Source organism: Manis javanica, chromosome 4 (assembly GCF_040802235.1).
Source record: "Manis javanica isolate MJ-LG chromosome 4, MJ_LKY, whole genome shotgun sequence".
Taxonomy (NCBI): Eukaryota; Metazoa; Chordata; class Mammalia; order Pholidota; family Manidae; genus Manis; species Manis javanica.
Genome location: NC_133159.1, coordinates 39,941,815 through 39,965,715, shown reverse-complemented (window position 1 = coordinate 39,965,715; position 23,901 = coordinate 39,941,815). Strand labels below are relative to the sequence as shown.

General features: G+C 34.5%; 1 protein-coding gene across 2 annotated transcripts in view; it reads left to right on the top strand.

The window, feature by feature from the left end:
• The window catches only part of FAF1 (Fas associated factor 1), a 566,821-nt gene that overhangs the window by 400,707 nt on the left and 142,213 nt on the right, over positions 1 to 23,901 (top strand). For both annotated transcript variants that reach the window (XM_073233907.1, XM_037021905.2), the window contains exons 10-12: positions 7,971 to 8,097; positions 9,055 to 9,118; positions 10,086 to 10,167. In XM_073233907.1, coding sequence (XP_073090008.1) covers positions 7,971 to 8,097; positions 9,055 to 9,118; positions 10,086 to 10,167 — 273 coding nt within the window. The remainder of the gene's footprint in view (positions 1 to 7,970; positions 8,098 to 9,054; positions 9,119 to 10,085; positions 10,168 to 23,901) is intronic.

The following is a 23,901-nucleotide window of genomic DNA, read 5'->3' as shown; positions in this document are numbered from 1 at the left end:
TCTGTAGTGCATTTTGGAGGGATTCCTATAGATGGAAGTATTTCTAACACTAAATATCACCCAAGAGATAGACAAAGAGTACAGAATATTATTCATAACACACAAAGAATGGAAGAGGACGAAAATGAGGGGGAAAAAAAACTCTTTAGGTTGTGTTTGTAATAACATATGAAGTGAGTTAAATTAGACTGTTAGATAGTAAGGAATTACTCTTGAACCTTTGGTAGCCACAGATCTAAAGCCTGCCATGGCAATAGGTACATACCTATTGATAATCACCCTGAATGTAAATGGTCTGAATGCACCAATCAAAGATGTAGAGTCACTGAATGCATAAAAAAATAAGACCCATCTATATGCGGCCTACAAGACAGTCACTTCAAACCCAAAGACATACACAGACTGAAAGTAAAGGGATGGAAAAAGATATTTCATGCAAACAATAGTGAGAAAAAAGCAAGAGTTACAGTACTTATATCAGACAAAATAGACTTCAAAACAAAGAAAATTACAAGAGACAAAGAAGGACATTACATAATGATATAGGGGTCTGTCCAACAAGGGGATATAATTATTATAAATATCTAAGCACCCAACACAGGATCACCTACATATGTGAAACAAATACTAACAGAATTAAAGGGGGAAATAGAATGCAATGCATTTGTTCTAGGAGACTTCAACACACCACTCACTCCAAACAACAGATCAACCAGGCAGAAAATAAATACAGAGACAGAGGCACTGCACAACATATTAGAACAGATGGACCTGACATCTGCAGAACACTCTATCCAAAAGAAACAGGATACACATTCTTCTCAAGTGCACATGGAACATTTTCAAGAATAGATCATATACTAGGCCACAAAAAGAGCCTCAGTAAATTCAAAAAGATTGAAATAGTACCAACCACCTTCTCAGATCACAATGGTATGAAACCAGAAGTAAATTATGCAAAGAAAATGAAAAAGCCCTCAAACACATAGAGTCTTCATAACATGCTTCTAAGTAACCAATGGATCAATGAAAAAATAAAAATAGAGATCAAGCAATATATGGAGACAAGTGACAACAATAATTCAACACTGCAAAATCTGTGGGGTGCAGCAAAGGCTCTGCTAAGAGGATATATTGCAATACAGGCCTACCTCAGGAAAGAAGAACAATCCCAAATGAACAGTCTAAACTAACAATTAATGAAACTAGAAAAGGAAGAACAAATGAGGCCCAAAGTCAGTAGGAGGGACATAATAAAGATTAAAGCAGAAATAAATAAAATCGAGAACAATAAAACAATATAAAGAATCAATGAAAGCAGGAGCTGGTTCTTCAATAAAATAAACAAAAAAGATAAACCCCTAGCCAGACTTCCCAAGAAAAAAGAGAGCCTACACATGTAAACAGAATCAGAAATGAGAAAGGAAAAATCACTACGAAAACCATAGAAATACAAAGAATTATGAGAGAATACTATGAAAAATTATATGATAATAAACTGGATAACCTAGAAGAAATGGACAACTTTCTAGAAAAATACAACCTACCAAGGCTAACCCAGGAAGAAACAGAAAACCTGAATAGACCAATTACCAGCAAAGAAATTGAATTGATAATCAAACAACTACCTAAGAACAAAATTCCTGATCCAGATGGTTTCACTGCTGAATTTTTTCAAACATTTAGTGAGCACATAATACCCATCCTCCTTAAAGTTTTCCAAAAAGTAGAAGAGGGAATACTCACAAATTTATTTTACGAGGCAAAAATCAATCTAGTACCAAAACCAGACACTGACAACACAAAAAAGAAAATTGTAGACCAATATCCCTGATGAACATACTTGCAAAAATACTCAACAAAATATCAACAAACCAAATTCAAAAATATGTCAAAAAGATCATCCATCATGATGAAGTAGGATTCATCCCAGGTATGCAAGGATGGTACAACGTTCGAAAATACATCAACATCATCCACAACGTCAACAAAAAAGAAGGAAAAAAAACCACATGATCATCTCCATAGATGCTGAAAAAGCATTCGACAAAATTCAACATCCATTCATGATAAAAACTCAACAAAATGGGTATAGAGGGCAAGTACCTCAACATAGTAAAGGCCATATATGGCAAACCCACAGTCAACATTATACTTAACAGTGAGAAGCTGAAAGCTTTTCCTTTAAGATCAGGAACAAGACAAGGATGCCCACTCTCTCCACTTCTATTCAACATAATACTGAAGGTCCTAGCCACAGTAATCATACAACACAAAGAAATAAAAGCCATCCAGATTGGCAAGTAAGAAGTTTAACTGTCCCTGTTTGCAGATGACATGATCTTGTACATAAAAAACCCTAGAGAATCCACTCCAAAACAACTAGATCTAATATCTGAATTCTGTAAAGTTGTGGGATACAAAATTAATACATAGAAATCTGTTGTGTTCCTATACCTTAACGATGAACTAGCAGGAAGAGGAATCAAGAAAACAATTCCATTCACAATTGCATCAAAAAGAATAAAATACCTAGGAATAAACCTAAACAAGGAGATGTGCAATGAGATTAGTGTTGTTTTTATGCCTGCTAATACAACATCCATTCTGCAGGTCATAGATCAAGGAGTAATTTAGACTTTCAAGTCTTGTTATTTAAGAAATACATTTTGTAAGGCCATAACTGCCATAGGTAGTGATTCCTCTGATGGATCTGGGCAATGTAAATTGAAAACCTTCTTAAAAGGGTTCACTATTCCAGATGCCATGAAAAACATTCATAATTCTTGAGAAGAGGTCAAAATATCAACATTAACAGGAGTTTGGAATAGGTTGATTCCACCCCTGACAGATGACTTTGAGGGATTCAAGGCTCCAGTGGAGGAAGGAAGTCACATGTGGTAGAAATAGCAAGAGAACTAGAGTTAGAAGTGGAGCCTGGGGTTGTGACAGAATTTCTGCAGTCTCACGAACAAACTTGAATGGACAGGGAATTGCTTCTTATGGACGAGCAAAGAAAGTGGTTTCTTGAGATGAAATCTACTCCTGGTGAAAATGCTGTGAAGATTGTTGAAGTGACAACACAAGATTTATACAGTTACATAAAGCAGTGGCAGGGTTTGGGAGAATTGACTCCAATTTTGGAAGAAGTTCTTCTGTAGGTAAAGCACTTTCAAACGGTATCACAAGCTACAGAGAAGTTGTGAAAGGAAGAGTCCATCAGTGTGTCAGACTTCATTATTGTCTTTAAGAAATTGCCACAGCCACCCCCACCCAGCCTTCAGCGACCACCACCCTGATTAGTCAGCAGCCGTCAACATATAGGCAAGACCTCCACCAGCAAAAAGATTATGACTCACTGAAAGTTCAGATGAAGGTTAGCACTTTTTAGCAATAATGTATTTTTAATTTAAGATATGTACATTGTTTTTTTAGACATATTGCTATTACATACTGTCCTGCCTGAGGGTTTCAGCCCTGGGCAAGTTCACTATGGATTCAGTGAGATTGAGAAATGACAAGAAAACATTCTTGGGGTAAAAGCTTTATTTTCATGGTGGTACTTTGAGCACTAGAATCATGTCTGCATCCAGCAGTCTGCAGGTCCTTAATCTACTTCCAGCTCTTTATATAGTGACTCAGTCAATAGCAGCTTATTGCCAACGGGTGTGGAAGCATTAGCCTAGCAGTAGGCCAATTACATCATCAAGTAGTTTAGGTGAGGGTTCTGGCCATAAGAACTTCCATTTTCCTCACATCATCCCACTGAGCCTGTTTACAGTTCTAGTCTCCATTAAGATTTTCTCAGACCTTGTGTCTATGATTCTTTCTCTCAACTAACCTTCTAAATTTTGAAAGCTATCTCTTCATCTCTTTTATTATTTTTCTTCGTTACCAATTGAAATATTTATATAATATATAATGATTATGTGTATATATAATATAGTCTGTAAACTTTCATCCTTATCACTCTTCTTTTTAACTGAATGATCTTATTCATTCCTATATATAACCTCAACTGTTACTTAGATGGTGATTACTTCCATACCTCAATCTTTTCTGGATCTGTGTCCTGAGTGCCTAAGATTTTTTTCCAGATGCCTACCAGATGTATACTGGGATTTACTACAGCTGCCTCAAATTTATTATGAGAACTAGCCTCAGTATCCTCCCTCACCAAACCTGACCTTCTCTACCCATTCAGTCAACTAAACTAGAAGTCTTGGCATCATATTTGCCCCTTCCATTTTTTTCATCCTTAAATCTAACTGGTGAACCATTCCTGTCAGTTCTGCTGAAGTGTATTTTAAGTCTGTCTCCTTCATTCAATTCCTACTGCTACTGCTCAAGGATAGGCTCTCAAGTCTTCTCACTTAGAATTTCGAAATAAGTCTCCCTTCTCATATCTTTGTGTCTAATCTGCCTCCACACCATCCCAAATACACATGCACACACCTATCAGTTATTCCCTTGAACAGTCCTCTGCCTAAAAACCTTTAGTGATTTTCCTATTGCCATCAGAATAAAGTTCAAATACCTTAGTATGCGATTTTAAGGACTGCTACAATCCCATTCCATCAAAACCTTTTGACTTTACTGCCAGTCCACATTCCTCTCCCATACATAGAGCTGATGATTTAATTTGTTTTTCTGAATTCTTTATTGATTTTTAAAATACCCAGTTTCTCATTTGAGTTTTTTCTCTGCCTAGAGTACAACTCCCCATTCCCCCAATCTTCTGTTATATGCATTCTACAACACTGATATCTTTCTTAAAGGTATAGGTTAAATACTAACACTTGTGTGAAGCCTTACACAAGTCTTATTCCCTAGTCCTAAAGTAACTACTCACTGTCTCCTTTATTCACCAATAGCTTTTGCTTTTACTTTTATTGCATCTCTTATAACTGCTGAAAAAGACATATTTGTAACTAAATATATCCTCCTTTAAGGGAATTTCTTGAAGGCTGGAACTATGTTTTATCTCTGTGTCCCTAGCTTTTACCCTGGTGCTTCAACATAATAAGTAGTTGGTGAAAGGGAAGTCTGTTTCAGTTACAAGCTTGCCTTAGTGCCAAGTGTAAGATCTAAATTTTTGTCTCAGTTCAGTTATTGTCTCCTCCAGGAAGTTTGCTCCGATCTCTCCCAGTCCCAGTAAGTGCTCTTCTCTGAAGTTACCTATCATAACATTATCACTTGATATTATAAATATCTGTATATATTATATCATGTTCTTTGAAGGAGCATGGACTATATCTTTCACACTGGTCCATGCAGTGTGGCACTTAGTAGGTGTTTGTAAATGTTTGTTAAATGATAAAGGGAATAAATGAATGCAATCAACAGCCAAAATAGAATCACAGAATTTTTAGCTGTTTTTAAAAATCTGAATAAACAGCTTCTCTGAATTCAAAGAATTATAGGGCAGGCATGACTAATCTGTCTATTCTCATCAGCAAACATTAATGAAAAAAAAGATTGTTTATCTCATTTTTTAGAAAAAGCTTTTCCTAACCTGTTTGATGGCTGATAAGAAAATGTGAAGAGATTGGGAGTTCCTTATACATAATTAAGTAGCTCATTCTTGCAGATACTTCAATAATTCATATTTGAAATATACTTTTTTCAACAAAATCGGTTTTTTTAGATACCTCCCTTTGAAGATGTAGTTTTTGTTTTCCATGAGCATAAGAGATTTGGGGATTTTGTACTTCAATAAAAACAAAAGAAATAATGTGTTACTTAGGCACAAAATTAAAATCATTATCCTAGTATGAGATAAAGTTCTATTGTTATGGACAAGGGCTCTTATTTGCTTGAAAACTAGATTATGAGAAAAAGGATGGATGTGGTGAATAAAGTAAAAGGGGTGAGAAAAAAAGATATCTTGAACAGTCTTTTTCTTTTTCATCTCTGAGTTCCTACCCTCCTTCTTAACCTGATGCCTCTTAAATGGAGGGGTGAGTACTAGGCAAGAATAAGTTGAAGTTGAGATGATAGCTTAGCTGATACAGGATGTGAGAAGGTTTGCCATACCAAGTAAACACTTGTTTCTTCCCACTTGCCTGTGAACCTGGCTAAGCACCCTAAAGGAACAAACATACTGTGTACCTTGTAGATCCTAAGCCTTTACCAATTTAAGACTGAGCCTAAAGTTCAAGGGAACTTCATACTCCAGATACTTGCCTGGCCAAAACACAGGGAATTCAAGCACAGTTGCGGTCCTAGTAAATGTATTGTTTTGTAGAGGAGGCTTCTTCATTGCTTTGAAATAAGAAGGGGCTTTTGAATTTTAAAGCTGTTGAATTGCTGAAATCAGGAGACCTTTGCTCTGCAAAGCAAAACACTAGGCAGATTAGGATCACAAGTAGAACCAAGACTTCTGTGAGAAATAGTGGTACAGTCAGCATAGCAGATAGATTGCTTAGGACAAGGACCATTCATTTTTATTCATCCAGTAAGTATCTGTTTATTACCTTCTGTACTCAAACCACTGGGAAGACTGTCTTTAAGATAAGAGGGAAAAATGTTAAAATTCTGGGCATTAATGCTTGGTTATGCCCCAGGAGGAAATGCTAAGCCTATTGAGTCAAATGGAGTAAAAATCTTGGCTTCCTCATTTGGAGCTTTTAGACTAACTAGATCAGTAGTTTTAAAAATTATCCCATAGTGTCCTGAGATCTTTCAGAGGTACCCCACTGTCAAAGGAATATGAGGAAGAAAAGCCCAAGCCCAGGAGCATGAGGCTCCCCATTACCCTCTCCCTGCATCATCCAGACTGTCCTCACTTTTATTTACTGTGTGCACTATAATTTTACATAGTATTTTGCTTGGGTTTGGGGGAAGGAGGTAACCCTGTGAAAAGAAGTTTGAAAAACATTGATGAAAGAGCTTTAAAATCCCTTCCAGCCTGAAAATCTATGATTCTATGACTGGCTGACTTCTAACATTGCCCCCCTCCAGCTAAGTTTCATGAGTCTTTGATTCTAAGTTTCTCTTAATACTTTTTCTGGTTAATATTTATCTCTGAGTTAGGCTCGTCTGCATAGACAAGAATCAAATAGTTCCCCCATTTTCATAAGTACGTAATGCTATCTTTTAAAAGAAAAATTTCATTTACTAACTAGTCTTTGTAGACTTTATTGAGCATACTACAGATAGGCATTTAGCCAATACCTTCTCATCCAAGGCATGAATATTTGTCAGTATTCACAACTCAGTTTAAACGTTTTAAATCAGTGTTCTTGAAATCCCAGTCTAACCTAAAGATCTGCAGCCTAGTTCATAGTTTGAAGCTGATGTTTTTAATCGTAATACTTTAAATGTCAACTGATGTTGCTAAAACAAAATAAGCAGCCTTTTTATCAGTGCCCAGCATGTAGTAAATTCTCAATGTGTTTACTGAATTCCAGCATCACTATTACATCTCATATTTAATAGCTTTCGGTTTACAAAGAACCTTCATGTATAGTGTATTTCATATTATCTTCCAATAACACTGTGGGGACAGTGTACCATATTTCACTAATGAGAAATTTGAGAACTACTGCAGTAAGTAAGGGGCAAGTTCGAAAATGCTACCATTGCTTCTGTGTGATAATTATAAATTAGTGTAAGCTTTTTGAAAAACTCATATAGTTTACTTTGTGTCTGACCTCTCTGATTGTACCCTCTTCTTATTTATTGAGCACTTATTTGTATACTTTAGGCTGGGGATAAAACAGACAAAAATCCCTGTCTTCATTGAGTTTGTAAGCATCCTTCATTTTCTCTCAGTCTCCAGCCTTTAGTCAGGTTTAGAAATACTGGTAAGCCTTAAAATGAAAAATATTAAGCTTTACTCTAGCAAATGGCTTCTTATTTAATAAAGCTTTTATAATGATAATGTCCCATTGTGATTACACAACTTATATTTTGGAATTTGATTTCCTAAAGTCAATATGATACTAACTGGGACTTTCCTTAAATAGCAAAGCACCGATGTTCATATGGTTAGTGATAGTGATGGAGATGACTTTGAAGATGCTTCCGAATTTGGAGTGGATGATGGAGAAGTATTCGGCATGGCATCATCTGCTCTGAGAAAATCTCCCATGAGTGAGTATTAATAGCTCTTTGCGTCCAGCATTACAATTCTTCCTCCTAGTGCAGAAACTTATGAACAGTGAACTTAAAAATCTTACTGACTCCAGAGTTGGAGAGAGAAAATATAGCAAGTAGGCATTAGTCATTAGAACTGGAGCCTCTTGAGTTTTGTTTTTTATCAAACCAAATAATTCCCAGTGCTTTAGTAATATTCATGAAAAATGCAAGGGAATAAAACTTTTTGTTTCACATGTATAAGTAATTAATGAGTCTCTCTCTTTACTTTAAACCTGAAAATTGATAAACAAATAGCTGTACTGTCTGTGACTGTACTTGTTTCCCCACAGCTTATTGGAGGTACCAGTTTTAAGAGTAGTAATATTACTTTCCGTTCACTGATACCCACCTTTGGAAGGAAAAAATGAACTAAATTTGCTGTCTCATTTACTTCCACTCTACAAGATGCATCTGTAGATCACAAGTAGTACAACAGCAAAGTGACCATCGAAAAAAGTCCTTTAATGGCTCATTTATTCTGTGCATTTAGGGAACTCCTATGGACAGAAATATATATGATATTTATATAAAATTGATTATTTTCCTGAGTAATAAAGTCTTTGAAATAACTTGAGATCCTTTTTATATAATTTAATCACAAGATGTGAGTTCAAGAAAGCATTGAAATACTAATTAATGACTGGCACATATTTTAAATGCTTAGCAGGGTTGTGTCAGTTGATTTTCCGAAATCTATGAGCTTGGAACTTTTTGATGAAAAGTCCGATGAAATCTTATAATGTATGTTAAAATGTCTCCTCAGATATATCACAGAAGCTAAAATTTAATTTTATTTCCTCTGTATTGATTAAATATATTTCTTATATGTGGGATTAGATGTTATGTGGTTTGTTTTTTGTGTCTATTTGTTTTGGTTTTTTGTTTTTGTTTTTTCTTTTGTTTGTTTTTTAGTGCCAGAAAACGCAGAAAATGAAGGAGATGCCTTATTACAATTTACAGCAGAGTTTTCTTCAAGGTAGGGTTAGGACATTAACTATATAAAACTGATGTTCTTCTAATGCTACTGTGATTTTTCTGGAGCAATTTTAATAATAGATTGTTTTTTGCATTTTTCCTTAAAGCATTTAAGGGATATATTTATCAATTTATATAGTCCTGATAGTGAAACACAGAGTATTCATTGTCAGACAACTAGTAAAACATTTATGCCACTTCAGAGGTATACTGATCTTATCTCTGTATCTTTATGGAACTGCAATAAATGGATCATTAATTAATATCTTGACTGTATTCCCAAAAGGATTAGGTTATATAGGATACTAATTTTTAGTGTATCCTAGGACAAGCAAAATATCCTTCAAAATAATGTTAAGTAGAAAGTTAATTTAAAATGTAAGTGAATTTGTTCTTTTAATTTTTATTTTAGAATCATTTAGCATTTCTTAAGAGTCTAATATAAAATGCTTTATATGCTTGAGATTCTCCTAAGGTGTTTAAGTAAAGAGGATTTAAATATTTAACCCTAAATTTTCATGTAAATGATACTTCTCCTAAGTTCTGTTTTCTGATGTAATGTACTTTGGAAACTTCGCACAATACCAATACCATTTTTTCCCCTTTCTGTTGGACCTCTGGAATAATTGAACTAAAATGGAAAGTTAAGGCTACTGTAAATAGTAAAATATTATGAAAGTGGGAAACCAGGAATTGCTACTTATAAATGGCTTGTTTTTGAATCACTTATTAAATCCAATTGCTATATGTACTTAAAATCCAGTGTCCTAACATGTCAACATAGGCTGAGAAGAATTCTAAAATCTAATGAAGGTCATTTCCAAGTTTTTGAAGAAATATTTTAATGTTTGGTCTGTTCTTAAGAGACGTTAGCACCAACATTTACTTAAAAGTCTTTGATTAGACCTGTGAAACCTTGAAGTGAATTTGAAATGTATTTAAATTAATAGATGAAATTTTTCCTATAGATATGGTGACTGCCATCCTGTATTTTTTATTGGCTCATTAGAAGCTGCTTTTCAAGAGGCCTTCTATGTGAAAGCCCGAGATGTAAGTGCAATCTTACCTTTTCTGATTAAAAAGTGCATCTCATAGGTTACCACCAGGCCTGAGGCAATGCTTAATGTTTTCTGTTTTTTTCAGATTGAAGACTTGATTTTGTTTCTGGTTCATCTACCAACCTAATCATCACCAAGATGCCCATTTCAGAGGGGCAGTAGTGTGATAGGGTACTGCTTGTTCTTGCAGAAGGCCTTTTCAAATACTGAAATGGGGTTTTTTGTAGGGAAAAAAAAGGTGGACATGCTTAGAAAGGACCAGGCTACGTGTATGTTTTTTTAGTTACGTGATTGACAGATTCTTGCTAAAGAATTTGTCCTTCAGTCTTTCCCCAAAATGATTATCCCATCTAATAGTCTTTAATAACTGTAATATTTTTTTCCCAAAAGTCACTTTAGACAACAAAAGGTTCTTCTTTAAATATAGAAATGGGATTTGTGATCTTGAAATCAAGTAGATTGAAGTTTATGACTTCAAATTCAAAAGTACATTTTGAGAAAGAAGATTCTATGCAATCACTGTATTTATATGTTGACATAGCAGTCAGGACCTCAGTGATGTGGCTTCTGCACATTTGTACAGCTTCAACTCTTCCCACTCCCTGCTTTATACTTTATCGATCTAGTAATAGTGTACCATTTGTATTTCTCTGCAATTTTACTCTTTTTTTATGCTTTCCCACTGTCAGGAATGCCTTCCATCCTGCCCTTTACCTAGTTGACTCCTACTCTTCCTTTGAGACTGATTCTTTTCAGAGTCTTCCACTACAGTCACGTTGACTGCACCTACCCTGTTAATACTTTGCAGTGATACCCTCAGGCTTATCTTATTGTTTGCTTAACATATTGCTTATAATTATCCACTCTCTCTCTCTCTCTCTCTGTGTGTGTGTGTGTGTGTGTGTGTGTGTGTGTGTGTGTGTGTGTGTGTGTATCTTCTCAAGAGACTTGGTTTTCTTTTTGGCAGTGACTGTGTGCCTTACACCCCTACACATAGTAAATAGACTATACATTTGGTGAATGAAGGAAAAAAGAGGAAAGAATAGTGTGTACATGGAGTAGAAGGCAAGGAATTTTGAGAATAGAGTGCAAGGATGCCTCTGAAGTTTTTAGTTTCAAGTTTATGTTAAACTCTGATCTAAAGAAAAATTCATTTTAAACAAATTTTAAAACAACTCCAAGACAATAATTAGTGATCAAACTTACAGCTAACTCTTACCAGTTCAACTAAATAGATTAAGAAACATAAACTGTTCTTTACCCTAAGAATGGTTAAATAATCCATTATAAAGGTTGTTAACCTTTATTTTTTAAATCCATATAAAATGAACATTATTTTTGAAGAAATACATATTTATGGTAATATATTTTATAGTTTCCATAAATACAAATTTATGGAAAATACTGAAAAGCAAAAAGAAAGTATTCTAATACAGATTAATGGTTGACTTTATATGTGTTCTTTCCATGTTTTTATTATATATTTCAATCAGTACATTTATGCATATTTAATATATAATTGAGTCATGTTATAATCCTTGTAAAGCAACTTATTTTTGTCTTTTAATATTGCCTGATCATGTCCTTAATTATATTTTATACTATTTTTAACTTTTTATTAAAACAGTTTTTAATATAGAAAAGGTAACAATAGTATAATGAACACCCAAATCACCTATATGTAGATTTAATGATTACTAACATTTTGCCATATTTGCTTCTATATAATGAGCATCATAGAGTTTTAATGGAGTTTTAAGCCTTGATAACTTGAAAAGTTTAACTGCTAGACATTTATAAAAGAGCTGCATTTTAAAATTTAATTATTTACATTTTTCTACTTTAGATTTGTGATTTTGATGGATAAGTTTTATATGATACATTTTTGTTTCAGTTCCTCTCTGAAAATGGCAAGCATTGACTAGAACAGAAAATAAATTTATAAAAATAAGTAAATGTAAAAGAAATACAAAGTTAGACATTTTTTTTTAAGTTTGTGGTAGTTAAACTTCTGAAATTATTAAAACGAAACCACAGGAAAACATTTAGGACATCCTTGTATATTCATTATTTTTTGTTAGACCTTTGCGAAGTAAATTAAAGATATCATATTTTCCCCCTAAAAATGTCTGCATGCATTTTCCAAAAATAATTACAATACCATATCACATGTAACAAAGTTAACAATAATTCTCTAATATCATCTCCAGTGTATATTCATACTTCATTGGTTGTTCCCAAAATGTCTTTTTAAATGTTTTTTTTTGGAACCATAATCCACTCAAGGACCACGAATTACATTTGGTTGTTAGGTTCTTAAATCCTCTTTAAGCAAGCACCCTCCCTCTTTTTTAAAAAAATTTTTTAATGATATTTGCTTAGTGAAGAAATCATGCTAGATGACTTACAGATTGTTCCAAATTCTGGATTTGTGTGAGTATTTCCTTGTCATAGTTTAACTCGTTCCTCTATCTCTGTGTTTTCTGAGAAATGGATAATAGGTCTAAAAGCTTTGTTTGGTTCAGGTCAAATGTTTTTCTCAAGAATGTTTTTTGTAAGTAATGCTGAATACTTCATTATAACAGGATTTTTAATCATTATAGAGTCTCTTGTGTGGTCATTATTGTATTTAAACATCATGTATTGTCAAGCATAAATATGTTTGAAAGAGTACCTAATTATAGCTTTAAAATAATCTCTTTTTCAATTAATTCCTTGATAGCAATATATTTGGGATATATCCATCTTTACTTTCAAGCAAGATTGCTAAGCAGTTAAAATAATGTAAAATAGCAGGGCCTTTTGTAACTTAAACTGTAATTCCCAAAACAGGTGTAAGATCTCTTAAATTCCATTTTAAAAGTTGCTATAAAATATATAGTGTATACCTTACGCATTTCCATTTTAAATGAAGATACTTATTTAAATATACAGTATTTAGTAGACAAAAGAGCTTTTACTAAGTATCTTTTACAGTAAATTGGCATTTGGATTTATTTAGAATGATGATCCCCAGAGGAGCATAAATTCTTACCAATTTCTGGGTATTTCTAATGAAACAACTGGTTTGCTTTTGATTAGTGTCTTGTGTTTTAACAGGTGAAAATCATTGGTTCATGTAATTAAATGTTTTGCTTCATATTAGATTGATACCAAAATCCACTGACCTCTTTGGACTCTTAAATTGTCTTTATCTTTCTCCAGTTCTCCAGGGCTTTTTCTTTCTTCATTTCTCTTTCCCAAGTTAAAGATCAACAGTTTATTACTTTACTCTAAACTTAAGTAGAATTTATCCACATGATAGATGAATTATTCAAAATTAAATCTAAGCAGGTCCATTTATTATGGTCACCACCTAAATTATATATACTGCTTTTAATTAAAGGGGACCATGTAAGTATAGAAACAGTACTGCAAATTTGTATGGTGCTCTCTGGTTTATAAAACATATTCCTATACATACCTCATTTGAACCCCCCCAGCAAACCAATGAGATTGGGACATATAATACCAATATTTCCATTGTAGAAATGATGAAGCTCAGAAAAGATACAGAATTTGCCCCCAAAACATATAGATAGTAAGTAGCAGAGACCAAATAAGAGCTCAGGGTTCTAACACAGGTAAGTATGGTTTACAGTATACCACCATATTTTAGTTCTCAGTGCTAACTGCTGTACTGCAGGATTCAGTGATCAAACTTCATCTCTTTTCAAATTTCGCATTCAAAAGTTAAAACCTTTAAAAATAGTTTTTAAATTTCCAAATGAATCATTTTTAAGAAGACAATTTGGTGATACTCAGATATTTTAAGGCAAGTGTGACTTGATACTGTGGCATTCTTACCAAACCTTTTTCATCTTAAACATCACATGTTCAATTTAAACTGTGGGAGGCACATTAATTTTGCCAGGGCAACAGATGAGCCTCAAGCACCAGCAGTGTTCACTTGAAGTGAGAAATTGAGTTCAAGAGTAAATAAAAACAAGATTGAAGGTTTAAATCCTCTGCTAGGCTTTTTGAACTTATATACTCATTAAATGTTTATTGGAGTGGTGGGATTACAAAGGATTTGGGGAGCTTCATCAACTGGTATATAGTTAATCACTAAGTAAAACACTACATTTGATAAAGTGTTTCTCACGATGCCACATTCAGTCATCTTAATGAAAACTGCTTCAAACTAATTTCATTTGAGAGCTCTTGGTGGTGAGAGTGCTCATAGTTCTTTCTGCCTTTTTCATGAGGAATTTACAATACTGTCCAAAGCATAGCTCCGACTTAAGTAAAACAGGTATCCTGAGTTCTTCTTTATATATACTGTCACAAAATTTTGACTTCAGACAAGGAGTTGATCAACTTTATGACCTTGCCCTTAACTTAAAAATTAGGGATGTTCAGTCAGTTGAAGGCCATAAATATTTATCACATATCTACTAAGGACCTGGGATATAGAGCTGTCCTGCTCTTCAGATGCTCACGGTCTAGTAGAGAAGATAAGACAATATAAACAGATTCATGTATGTATAATATGCTATAAAAGCAAAGAGAAGAGGTACTTCATCTACCTTAGAAGTTCAGAGATACTTCTTGAGGATGTATATATGACCTGAATCTTATAAGATGAGTAGTACTTAGGCAAATACAAAATTCTAAACAGAAGAAAGGTCAAAATCAAAGACAAGGATTAAAATGAGGGAACCACAATAAAAAAAATTAAGACAGAGAGCAAAAACATATATAAGACAGAGAGCTGGATTGCAAGGCATGAGGCTGGTAAGATTAGCAGGGGCCAAGGCAGGGAGGGAGCTGTGATTCCCTGGCATTACCTGGCATTTAAAAGATATCTGTTGAATGAAGCTTATATTTCATGTTTAGATAAGTGAGAGCCAATGGTTAGCCTCCTTAGCTAAGGTTGCAGAAGAAGCCACACCATGATACCCTGGGAGTTTCTTAAAGTTCTTTTTCTCCTTGTAGCTTCCTCCCCCTCATTTCTCTAACCCTGAATTCTCTTCACAACAAAAAGTACTAAAGTACCATAGAGAATGATCATACATTTGTAGTAGCTAAAAACTTTTAACAATAAAATCTGCAGTGCCATGGTTTATCTCCCATATGACGTGCTGTTCCTTTTCCAGCATCCCCTTGGGAGACTGGGCTTCAGTATCAGTAATCCTGTTACACCTCTTGATTTTAGACCCAGTGCTATTTCCAAATATTCACATATATTGAGGCAACTAGTGCTCAGTTCTTGATTTCCTACTTAACTATCTCTGTGGCCTCAAACCAAGTAATGAGCCTTTGCCTAATCTGGAAAAAAAAAAACCCGCAAGATGATATCTACTCTTTGTGGGTTGTTTTGAGGTTTAAATGGGAGGCCATCCATAAATGCAACCATCACCATGGCTAAAGTGCTGTTAAGCAGTTTTTTACAAATTTGATAAATGTTTGTAAAATAACAAAACTGATTTTTTCATGAAATTTATGAACTAGCTCTATGAATAGTTCCAGAAAGGAATTTTGAGAATTCCTTTGAGCATTTACAGTACTAAAATGAGTGCTTTGCTTCAACAGTGCTTGTTAGTTTTTAGGTTTTATTACATTTATTTTTAATAACCCATTTTAAAGTAGTGCTGTTTTTATTTCCTCAGTCAAAAGAAATCTAAACCATTACTGATAAATGTTTTTTAAGAAAAATAAATTCTACAAAAATAAGAAGCCATAGCTGTAGTTGGCAAGTTTTTAGACTCTGTCACCCAGAAAAACCAGGCAAGCAAACTTACTTACATGTGCTTTGGAAAATATGTTCATCTTTGTTTTCTTTTCAATTTAAATTCCTTAAAGGCAGACCATGTCTTTAGAGTAATTTTTTGTGACAGCATCCTGCACATACATGTATGAGATAAGAACTATGATGCTAATATATATTTAAGTATGTTTCATTACACAAATGTTTGTTGTAAAAAAAGAAAACCCTACAGACGCATTTAATGTAGATTAATTACCATGTAATCTCAAACCTGAAAATAACCACTATTAAATGTTTTTACTTTTAAATGTGATTTTTCTTAAAGTCTCTAACATGTATATCGTAAAAAAGTTGATGTTTTTCGTAAGTACAATGATACCAAAAATGCTGTTGTAATTAGATATTTTTGCTAAACAGTATATTATTAGCACCATATTTAGAATTTGCCTCTAAGTCTCCAACTGAATTTTCAGATCTATGTAATTAAAGTTGTAAAAGTCAGTAGTGTCCATATTAAGATTATTTTTTAAATTAATTAAAAATATTAGTTTTAAGATATGCTGCTGTGTAAATGTTCTCAGTTTATCCACTATACACCATCTCTCTGAGAACCATTTAACTGTATTTGAAAAGCAATATAGGTAAAAGCAGTATTTGATTTTCAAACTATCAAAAGCAAGGCTGATTTTCATTAATTGACTTCATATTTGTATCATTTCTCTCAAAGAAAGAAGATATTTGTTACTCATATTACCCAGTTTAAAAGGATAAAAAGCTAATTTGAATCAAAGTATTTCACTTGTAAATTCAGTAAATCTGTTCCATATCTAATCTTAATTATTTTCATTTAAAAATGAGATATACTTGAAAGAATCCTATTTTATAGTAAGTGAACATTAAGTAAATCAGGCAGATTTGGATTTGAAATTCAGCCCTGATACTAGACATATAAGCCTCAATTTTATTTTCTCTGTAATGGGAGTAAAAATATCTTGGCATTTAACCCACCTTGGAAAAATGAATCCATACTTTAATAGTCACCAAGTTATTGAGATGCACATGTTAGAGATTTTAATTGGTATTAATGGTACATGTATAATGGAGCAGTAGGAGATAGGGTTAAAATAGAGGAACAGGCTAGGGTTTTATCATGGAAATCCCTGAAGGTCAACGAAAGACTTTTGTTGTTAGACAGTAGTTAGCCTTGGGAAGTTTTTGAAGAAGTTAACACTGTCAGAGCTGTAATGTAGGGAATAAATAATGTGGCAGCAGTTTGGAGGGAAGAAATTGGTGGCAGTGAGACTGAGCCATTGTATACATTTGTATATAATGTAGTTGTGGAGGTCAGGCAATGATTAGAAAATCATAGTACAGTAATAATAGTAATAGCACAATGTACTTTACAAACTTTTTGGCTTCTAAATTTCACAGCCTGTTGACTTTTGTGAACCTGTTTATACATGTGTATCTTCTGGTATTCTGTTTCTCCCACCCCATCCTTGGAGTGCCTAACAAACAGAAGAGAATAATACTGCTTTTGTCATATACCTGCACCACTGTGTTCTGGCCTTTCTTTCCTCTGTGGAGCATTTCAATAGAATCTATTGGTTTTATATTTACCTGCCATTTATAGTCTTTTATTAATAACTACATTAAGAAAAGGTATTTCTAATGTCAAATAGTAAATAATATCTTTATTGAAAAATATTTGAAACTTAATTTCTCTAACATAAACAATTATGAAGAACTCTAAAAATTAGTAAGAAAAAGATAACAACCCAGTATGGGCAAGCAATGTACAGAAAAGGAAATAAAAACTACTCATAAAATATGAAAAGTTGCTTCATATCTTCCAGGCTACAAGAAATAGAGCTATACTAATATATCATTTTCACCTGTCACAATAGCAAAATTTTTTCTACACACATGCTTAAGCTGTGAGAAGCAAGATAAATACAAATATTTTTATTATAGCATTGTTTATAACAGCAAAAAATTAAAAATATCTTAAACATCATTCATAGAGTAGAATACCATGTGACCATTAAAAAGAATGAAGCCACTCAGATGTGGAATGATGTTCAAGATATATTGGTAAGTGGAAAAAAGTGAGAAAAAGTAGTGAAGTGTTACTGAACATATGCACCCACAAATCATTGAAATTCCTATGATTTTCAGTGTGTCATAGTGCATATAGTATGTTTCCTTCTGTGTTGTAAAAATTATGTATGTATAAAGATAGATAGATTATAAAAGATTAAAAATAACTGGACTGATCACCTGCTATGACTTCAATGATCCTGTTGGGTTTCATATATAATATGGCACACATGGCATTTCAGGTAGATGTACACTTCACGATTATATTATTAAAAATCCTAGTAGGCTATCCTGTCTGGGATAAATGGACTGGACTACATGTTAGCAGTGAAGGCTTTCCCTGATCTTTGCATAAAGACTAGACTGGATGCACCCAAGTGGCAACCTCCATGTCTTCTTTTGCCTTCATCTAATCATGGTTCCTACATGGCCTTCTGGTCCTTTTCTCTTTTCTCATTAACCAGGTATAGGTGATAGAGCTAACTCACCACTTAGGTCATTTGCCTGAAGCCAGTGGTAGTTATAATCCTCTGAAGTATAATTCAGGGTCCATAGGAAGCTGTGAGACTCTGAGAGGCCAAAAACTAATCCATAAATGCATATCTTTTCTTCAGATCTTGTGGGCTAATGATACAGTTCTATTATTTTTATGTATGACAAAGGATTTCTCAAGTTAGCCTATTGCAAGAAGATTTGGTTTGGTTTCTTCTAACAGAAAAACAAAAATTAATAGTGGCTTAAAACAAAATAGAAGTTAATTTTTCTCTTCCCTTCAAGAAGTCCACAGGTAGTTTGCCTGGGCCTGGTAAAGCATACCACAGAGTCAGAAATTCAGGTTCCTTCTGTCATGTTCCTCCACTGTGTGGTACAATTCAGGTTTCATCATGATTCAGGATGACTACTGGAGCTCCAGTGAGCACCTTTGCTTACATTGGGCAGAACTTATTTACATAGCCACACTTACTTAAAACAGAAGCTGAGAAATGTATTCTTTATTTCATTCAGCCATCAATCCAACTTAAAAAAAGAAGAGATTTTCTCACTAAGGAAGAAATGAAATATTTAGGGACTACTAGCAGTCTCTGCCACACCTATTAAATGAATGGTGAAGAGATACTACAATTTCATATGCTTAAACACAGCTTAGCTTGCTTTTGTAACTTATAATATTTTTACTTTGAAATCTGCCAGACAATATTTGAGAGTAGTAAAAGGTTACTGATTATGTGCACCCACAAATCATTAGAATTCCTGTGATTTTCAGAAAGAATGCATTATTAGCAATATATTTTAAATGAAAAATTACTGTTAATATATCTTCAATTCTTTATTGCTGTGGTTCTACCATCCCTTGAAATGTGAAAGCAGGTGACGTAGGTAGGTGGTGGATTCTTTTTCTCTGCCTTTTCAGGGTCTAAAAGTCGAAAAGGGGGAGTGTTTAACACTGCCTTTCAAAGTGTTTATCTCACCACTCACACTCATGTTGTCTGCCTGTTTAATAGACCTCTGGAAAACTAGGGATAGTATTCCTCTCAGAAGAGAAGAGTGGAAAATCAGAAAAATCCTGACTAAGCTTTTATGAGGCTACTTCTCCAGTCCCTAATATTGCTCCTAAGTGTTCACCTCGAAAAACCAATAACATATAAGATCTTTGGTCTGTTCTGAAACTGCCTACTTCCATTCATACCCTCTCCCCCAGGCTCCCCAAAGAGCCTGCTTGCCTCTCTGGTTTTCTATAATAGCCAATTACTTGAGCTTCTAATTTCCTTACTCATAAAAACTTTAGTAACATATTTGTCTCCCTCAAAAATATTTCATGACGTGAGTATTACAGCCTGAACAATGAAAACTGATAAAGCTCTGTACTCAGTGAACATTTGTTAGCTTATTTTATGATGGTAGTTACTTTAAGTTTTGTTTGTTTGTTTAACCTGTGACTTCCATCTGAGAGTTCTCCCTTTGTGAGTCTCAAATACATGTGTCCTCAAGATTTCAGAGTGCTATCTGAACATCTCCTTCAGGAAGTGAGAAAAAAGACACCACCCTACCATCTCCTCATCTTTAGGAGCTGGCTCTTTCCTGTTGGTTTCCTGAACTCAGCCTTGGGAGCCAAAACAGGCAAAGTCTCACAATTCTTTCCACAAATCAACAGTTCTTTACTCTTTAAAAATTACTAGCGTGGAGTTCTTTGAACACATCAGGCCATTGACATCACTGGGCCTTTCCTGAACTTTTTTATTAGCTTTTTCTATTTCACTCACTGTTCTCACTATCACCTAAATTTAAATTAAGCTCAAGTCACAGAGAAGTCAGCTACTATATCCAGCTTTCAAAAGCCAGCCTAGGTATCACCTTTATAAAGAAGCAGCCAATCTGATGTTCATGCTTAGACCCTAGGACCACCTCTGTTTTAACACTCATATCATCACTCCCATCTAGACATCACTGGACTTACACTCTCCAGAGGCACAGAAAAGTGAGGTTGGTTTCTCATCGTCACACAACTGGGAGGTGGCAAAGCAGCAATTTGAACCCTGACAGTGTGGCTTCATGCTCTCCTTCCTGTAGACTTTTCTTGAGTCACAATTGGATGCTGGGCTGGACCTATGAACATCCATACACAGGACAGGATTGTGGGAGTGGGCAGTATACTGGAATGATTCTAATTAGAGCCTGTATTTAAAACAATAAATGAAACAGCTACAGAGGTTTTTTAAGTACTTGGAAAAATTTGAATATGGACTTTATAACAGATGATATCATAACAATATTAAATGTTGATTATGATAAAGATACTATGGTTACGTAAGGGAATGTCCTTGTTTCTTAGGAGACAGATGTTGAAGTATTTAGGATGGGGATGTCATGTGTCCAAGTTTAAGTGTCTCAGGGAAAGAAGTGTAAAAGTAATGGTAGAACAAATATGGCAAAATGTTAATAATTGATAAATCTTCATAAATGATAAGTGTTTATCATTTTATCATCATATCAGGTATTGGTATCAATAAACCATCCCCACACTTAAAACCGAATAATAATGATGATGATTCTGAATAATATGGTGATGATGATGATGATAGAAAAGGGAAACAAATAGAATCAGGTCCCAATGTAAACATAGGAAATTATCTTTTAATTTCTTTTCATTCTTATACTGAGAAAACTGAATTACCATTTCTAGAAATTATTTGTCATATCAACTTTAAAATCATTGAACACACAGATTAATCAGATACTCTAAAAGAATCCAGACAACTTGCTTTTCAGTCCATCAGCAAATATTTTCTGAGTGTCTTCTTGGTGCCTGGCTTATTTCGAGACAAAGCTGGCTCTAATGTTCTACAATTCTGTGATGTTAAGTGTTTAAATACAATAGCTACTGTAGTTCAAGGCTGAGTCACATTGGTTTCTGTCAGCTTGGCATTTCCTTAGCATCAACCTAGTACCTTAGCTCCTGGATTTGAATGTGAAGATTAGTGAAGCCCTAAAGGCAGGGGCATAATTAAGCATCCCAAACATATTGCCAGGAGAAGAAATGAATGAGCTGAGTAATGTTTTCATGGCTATCATTTCTCTTGAAACTGCTTTTAAATCCTTTATTTTGAATGGATAGTTCTGGAATCTTCATCCTAACAGCCACATTTCATTCAGCACCTACTATGGACCAAGCGTTGTAATAGGTACTTTGCCTACTTTATCCACAATCCTTTCAACACATCTTGCCCCACAGTCTCACTGCTGATAAGCGGCAAAATTGGGTTTAGCACAGAGCTTTCTGTTACTTTAAAGCTTGGAGACTTGCCTTGTGTTATCAAAACCTGGATTACAAAGAGGGAGTCTGAGGAGAGTAGCTGAGCTGCCTGCCTGCCTTTGTTATCTACCAGAGTTACACCCTCTCTGCCAAATTAGAAAGGACCAATGAAATAGTTTTTTTAATGCCCTAATCTTATCACTTATCATATGGTACTGCAATTAAATCTTTGCTTCCCCTTACACCATCTCTCCTACTCTTTAAGCACCAGGGAATTTTGTTTTATTCATCTTTATATTCTGAATTCCTAACACATAGGCACTCTGTAAATGTTATTGAACTAAATTATTAATGGGCCAGAGGGAAAAATGGTTATAATAATGGAAAACAAAACATTTTCTTATGCTTTTTCTATCTACTAGATGCCTTTTCTTCACAAAAGCAGTTTTCTGATATACTGAACCCAGTTCTCACTGTGAGGGCCTGTGTTTAATTGAGCTCAATAAAATAATCAGAAATCTGAGCCTGGGGCTCATTAGTCATGTCTATAATTTAGTCAGAGATTTATGTAGCCCAGATTTAGTAGCATTTGCATGTAATAAAGAATCTTTATATTTTTCTTATTATTACTGTCAAAATAGCAGAAAATTTTTTGTTGAAAGCTTATTATGTTAGGGAGCAAAGATTCTCTTAATTCAGTTTCCCCTTTGAAAGCTACTATAGGAGTATCCCCAGACTGAAGATCTTCTCATCACTCTTTTTATCATCCCCTTTCTCACAGTTTAGAGCTTAAAGTGAGAATTTTTCAAGTGTGTTTTCCGGGCATCTCATGTTTAACAGTGTCAGGGGTTTGTGTCCCTGGAACGAAAACTGTTTCTCCAGAGTCTTTTTTCTCTCAGCTTCTAGTGAAAAGAGGGGCGAGGCGAGCCAGTCGCTTACCACAAAGCAATGCCACCACAAAGGAAAGATTAAGGGTTTAGAGAGAGGTCAATGTGGGTTTTTCTCTAACTAAACACTTTCCTAAAGTTTCCTTGTGGAAAATAATGAAGTCATCTCAGAGTTTTTAAAGAATTTTTATTTCTTTTTCACCGTCTGCATTCGCTTGTCTTCTCAGCATGGATGTTTAATCTTCCTAGGCTTTGTGAATTGGCCCAAATGAATAAGTGGTGAGCTGTCTCTCTAGGAGCTAGAGGCTTATTCTAAGGGCCTAATCACTGAGTAAACACATCTTTGCCCTCCCTCTCACAACTGCGATATAATAGTCGAGATTCTAGCACAGTAACCTGGATATTGCAGGGACCAGTGCTTTGAAATGCAGAATGGTTGATCCTCCAAAACAGACAGTGCCTGATCTTCGCCTGCCTCTTTCTTCTTTTTTAAATTAAATATTGCCAAAGAGATGCTGTTTTATTGCTTGATATTGTGCATTATTGCCCTGGATTTCCAAGTTTAGTTTCAGTCAACACTGTCGGCTGCACTTATAGGGAACTCTGTGTGTTGGGTTTTTTAGTAGCCTCTTCAGCACATGTGTGTTTGGTTTCGAAGAGCATTTAAATTAAATCAGTGAGATAGTAATGTGAATGGCTAATCTCTTTCCCAAAGTCTAAATGTTCAATTGCAGTGTTCTTGACAGAAATGGGCATTTTAAAGATTCAACCATTGCCATTGTTTGGTTAGAAATATGCTGCTTTAAAAGAGGACAGCTCTCTTGTTCCCAGTCTCATTAAATGTAGTTGCTGAGATACGATCAAGCAGAATTAGAGGTTGACATCCCTATGTCTATTCAGCTACAGAGATCCTAAAAAAGAGGAGCTTTGAATTTGTTAGTGCTGCCAGGTTCACGGTCCTTTCCTTAAAGCAGCAGATTTCTAGATTTGTTTACTAAAAGTTATTTGGCATTGCTGCTGCCATTTGGTATCTTTTTTTGCCAGAGGGCTGTGGTTGGTATCAGCATTCAATTTCTTTCCTCAAGCATTCTGGGACTTATGCTAGCTTAGGGATGCAAAGAAAACTGAAAGAGACCCAGTCCTTACCTTGAGAGACTTCATCTAGAGGGGAAACAGGTAAACAATTACAATACTAGTGGGAAGAGACAGAGATCCAGAAAAGGAAGCTCTTAACTCTGC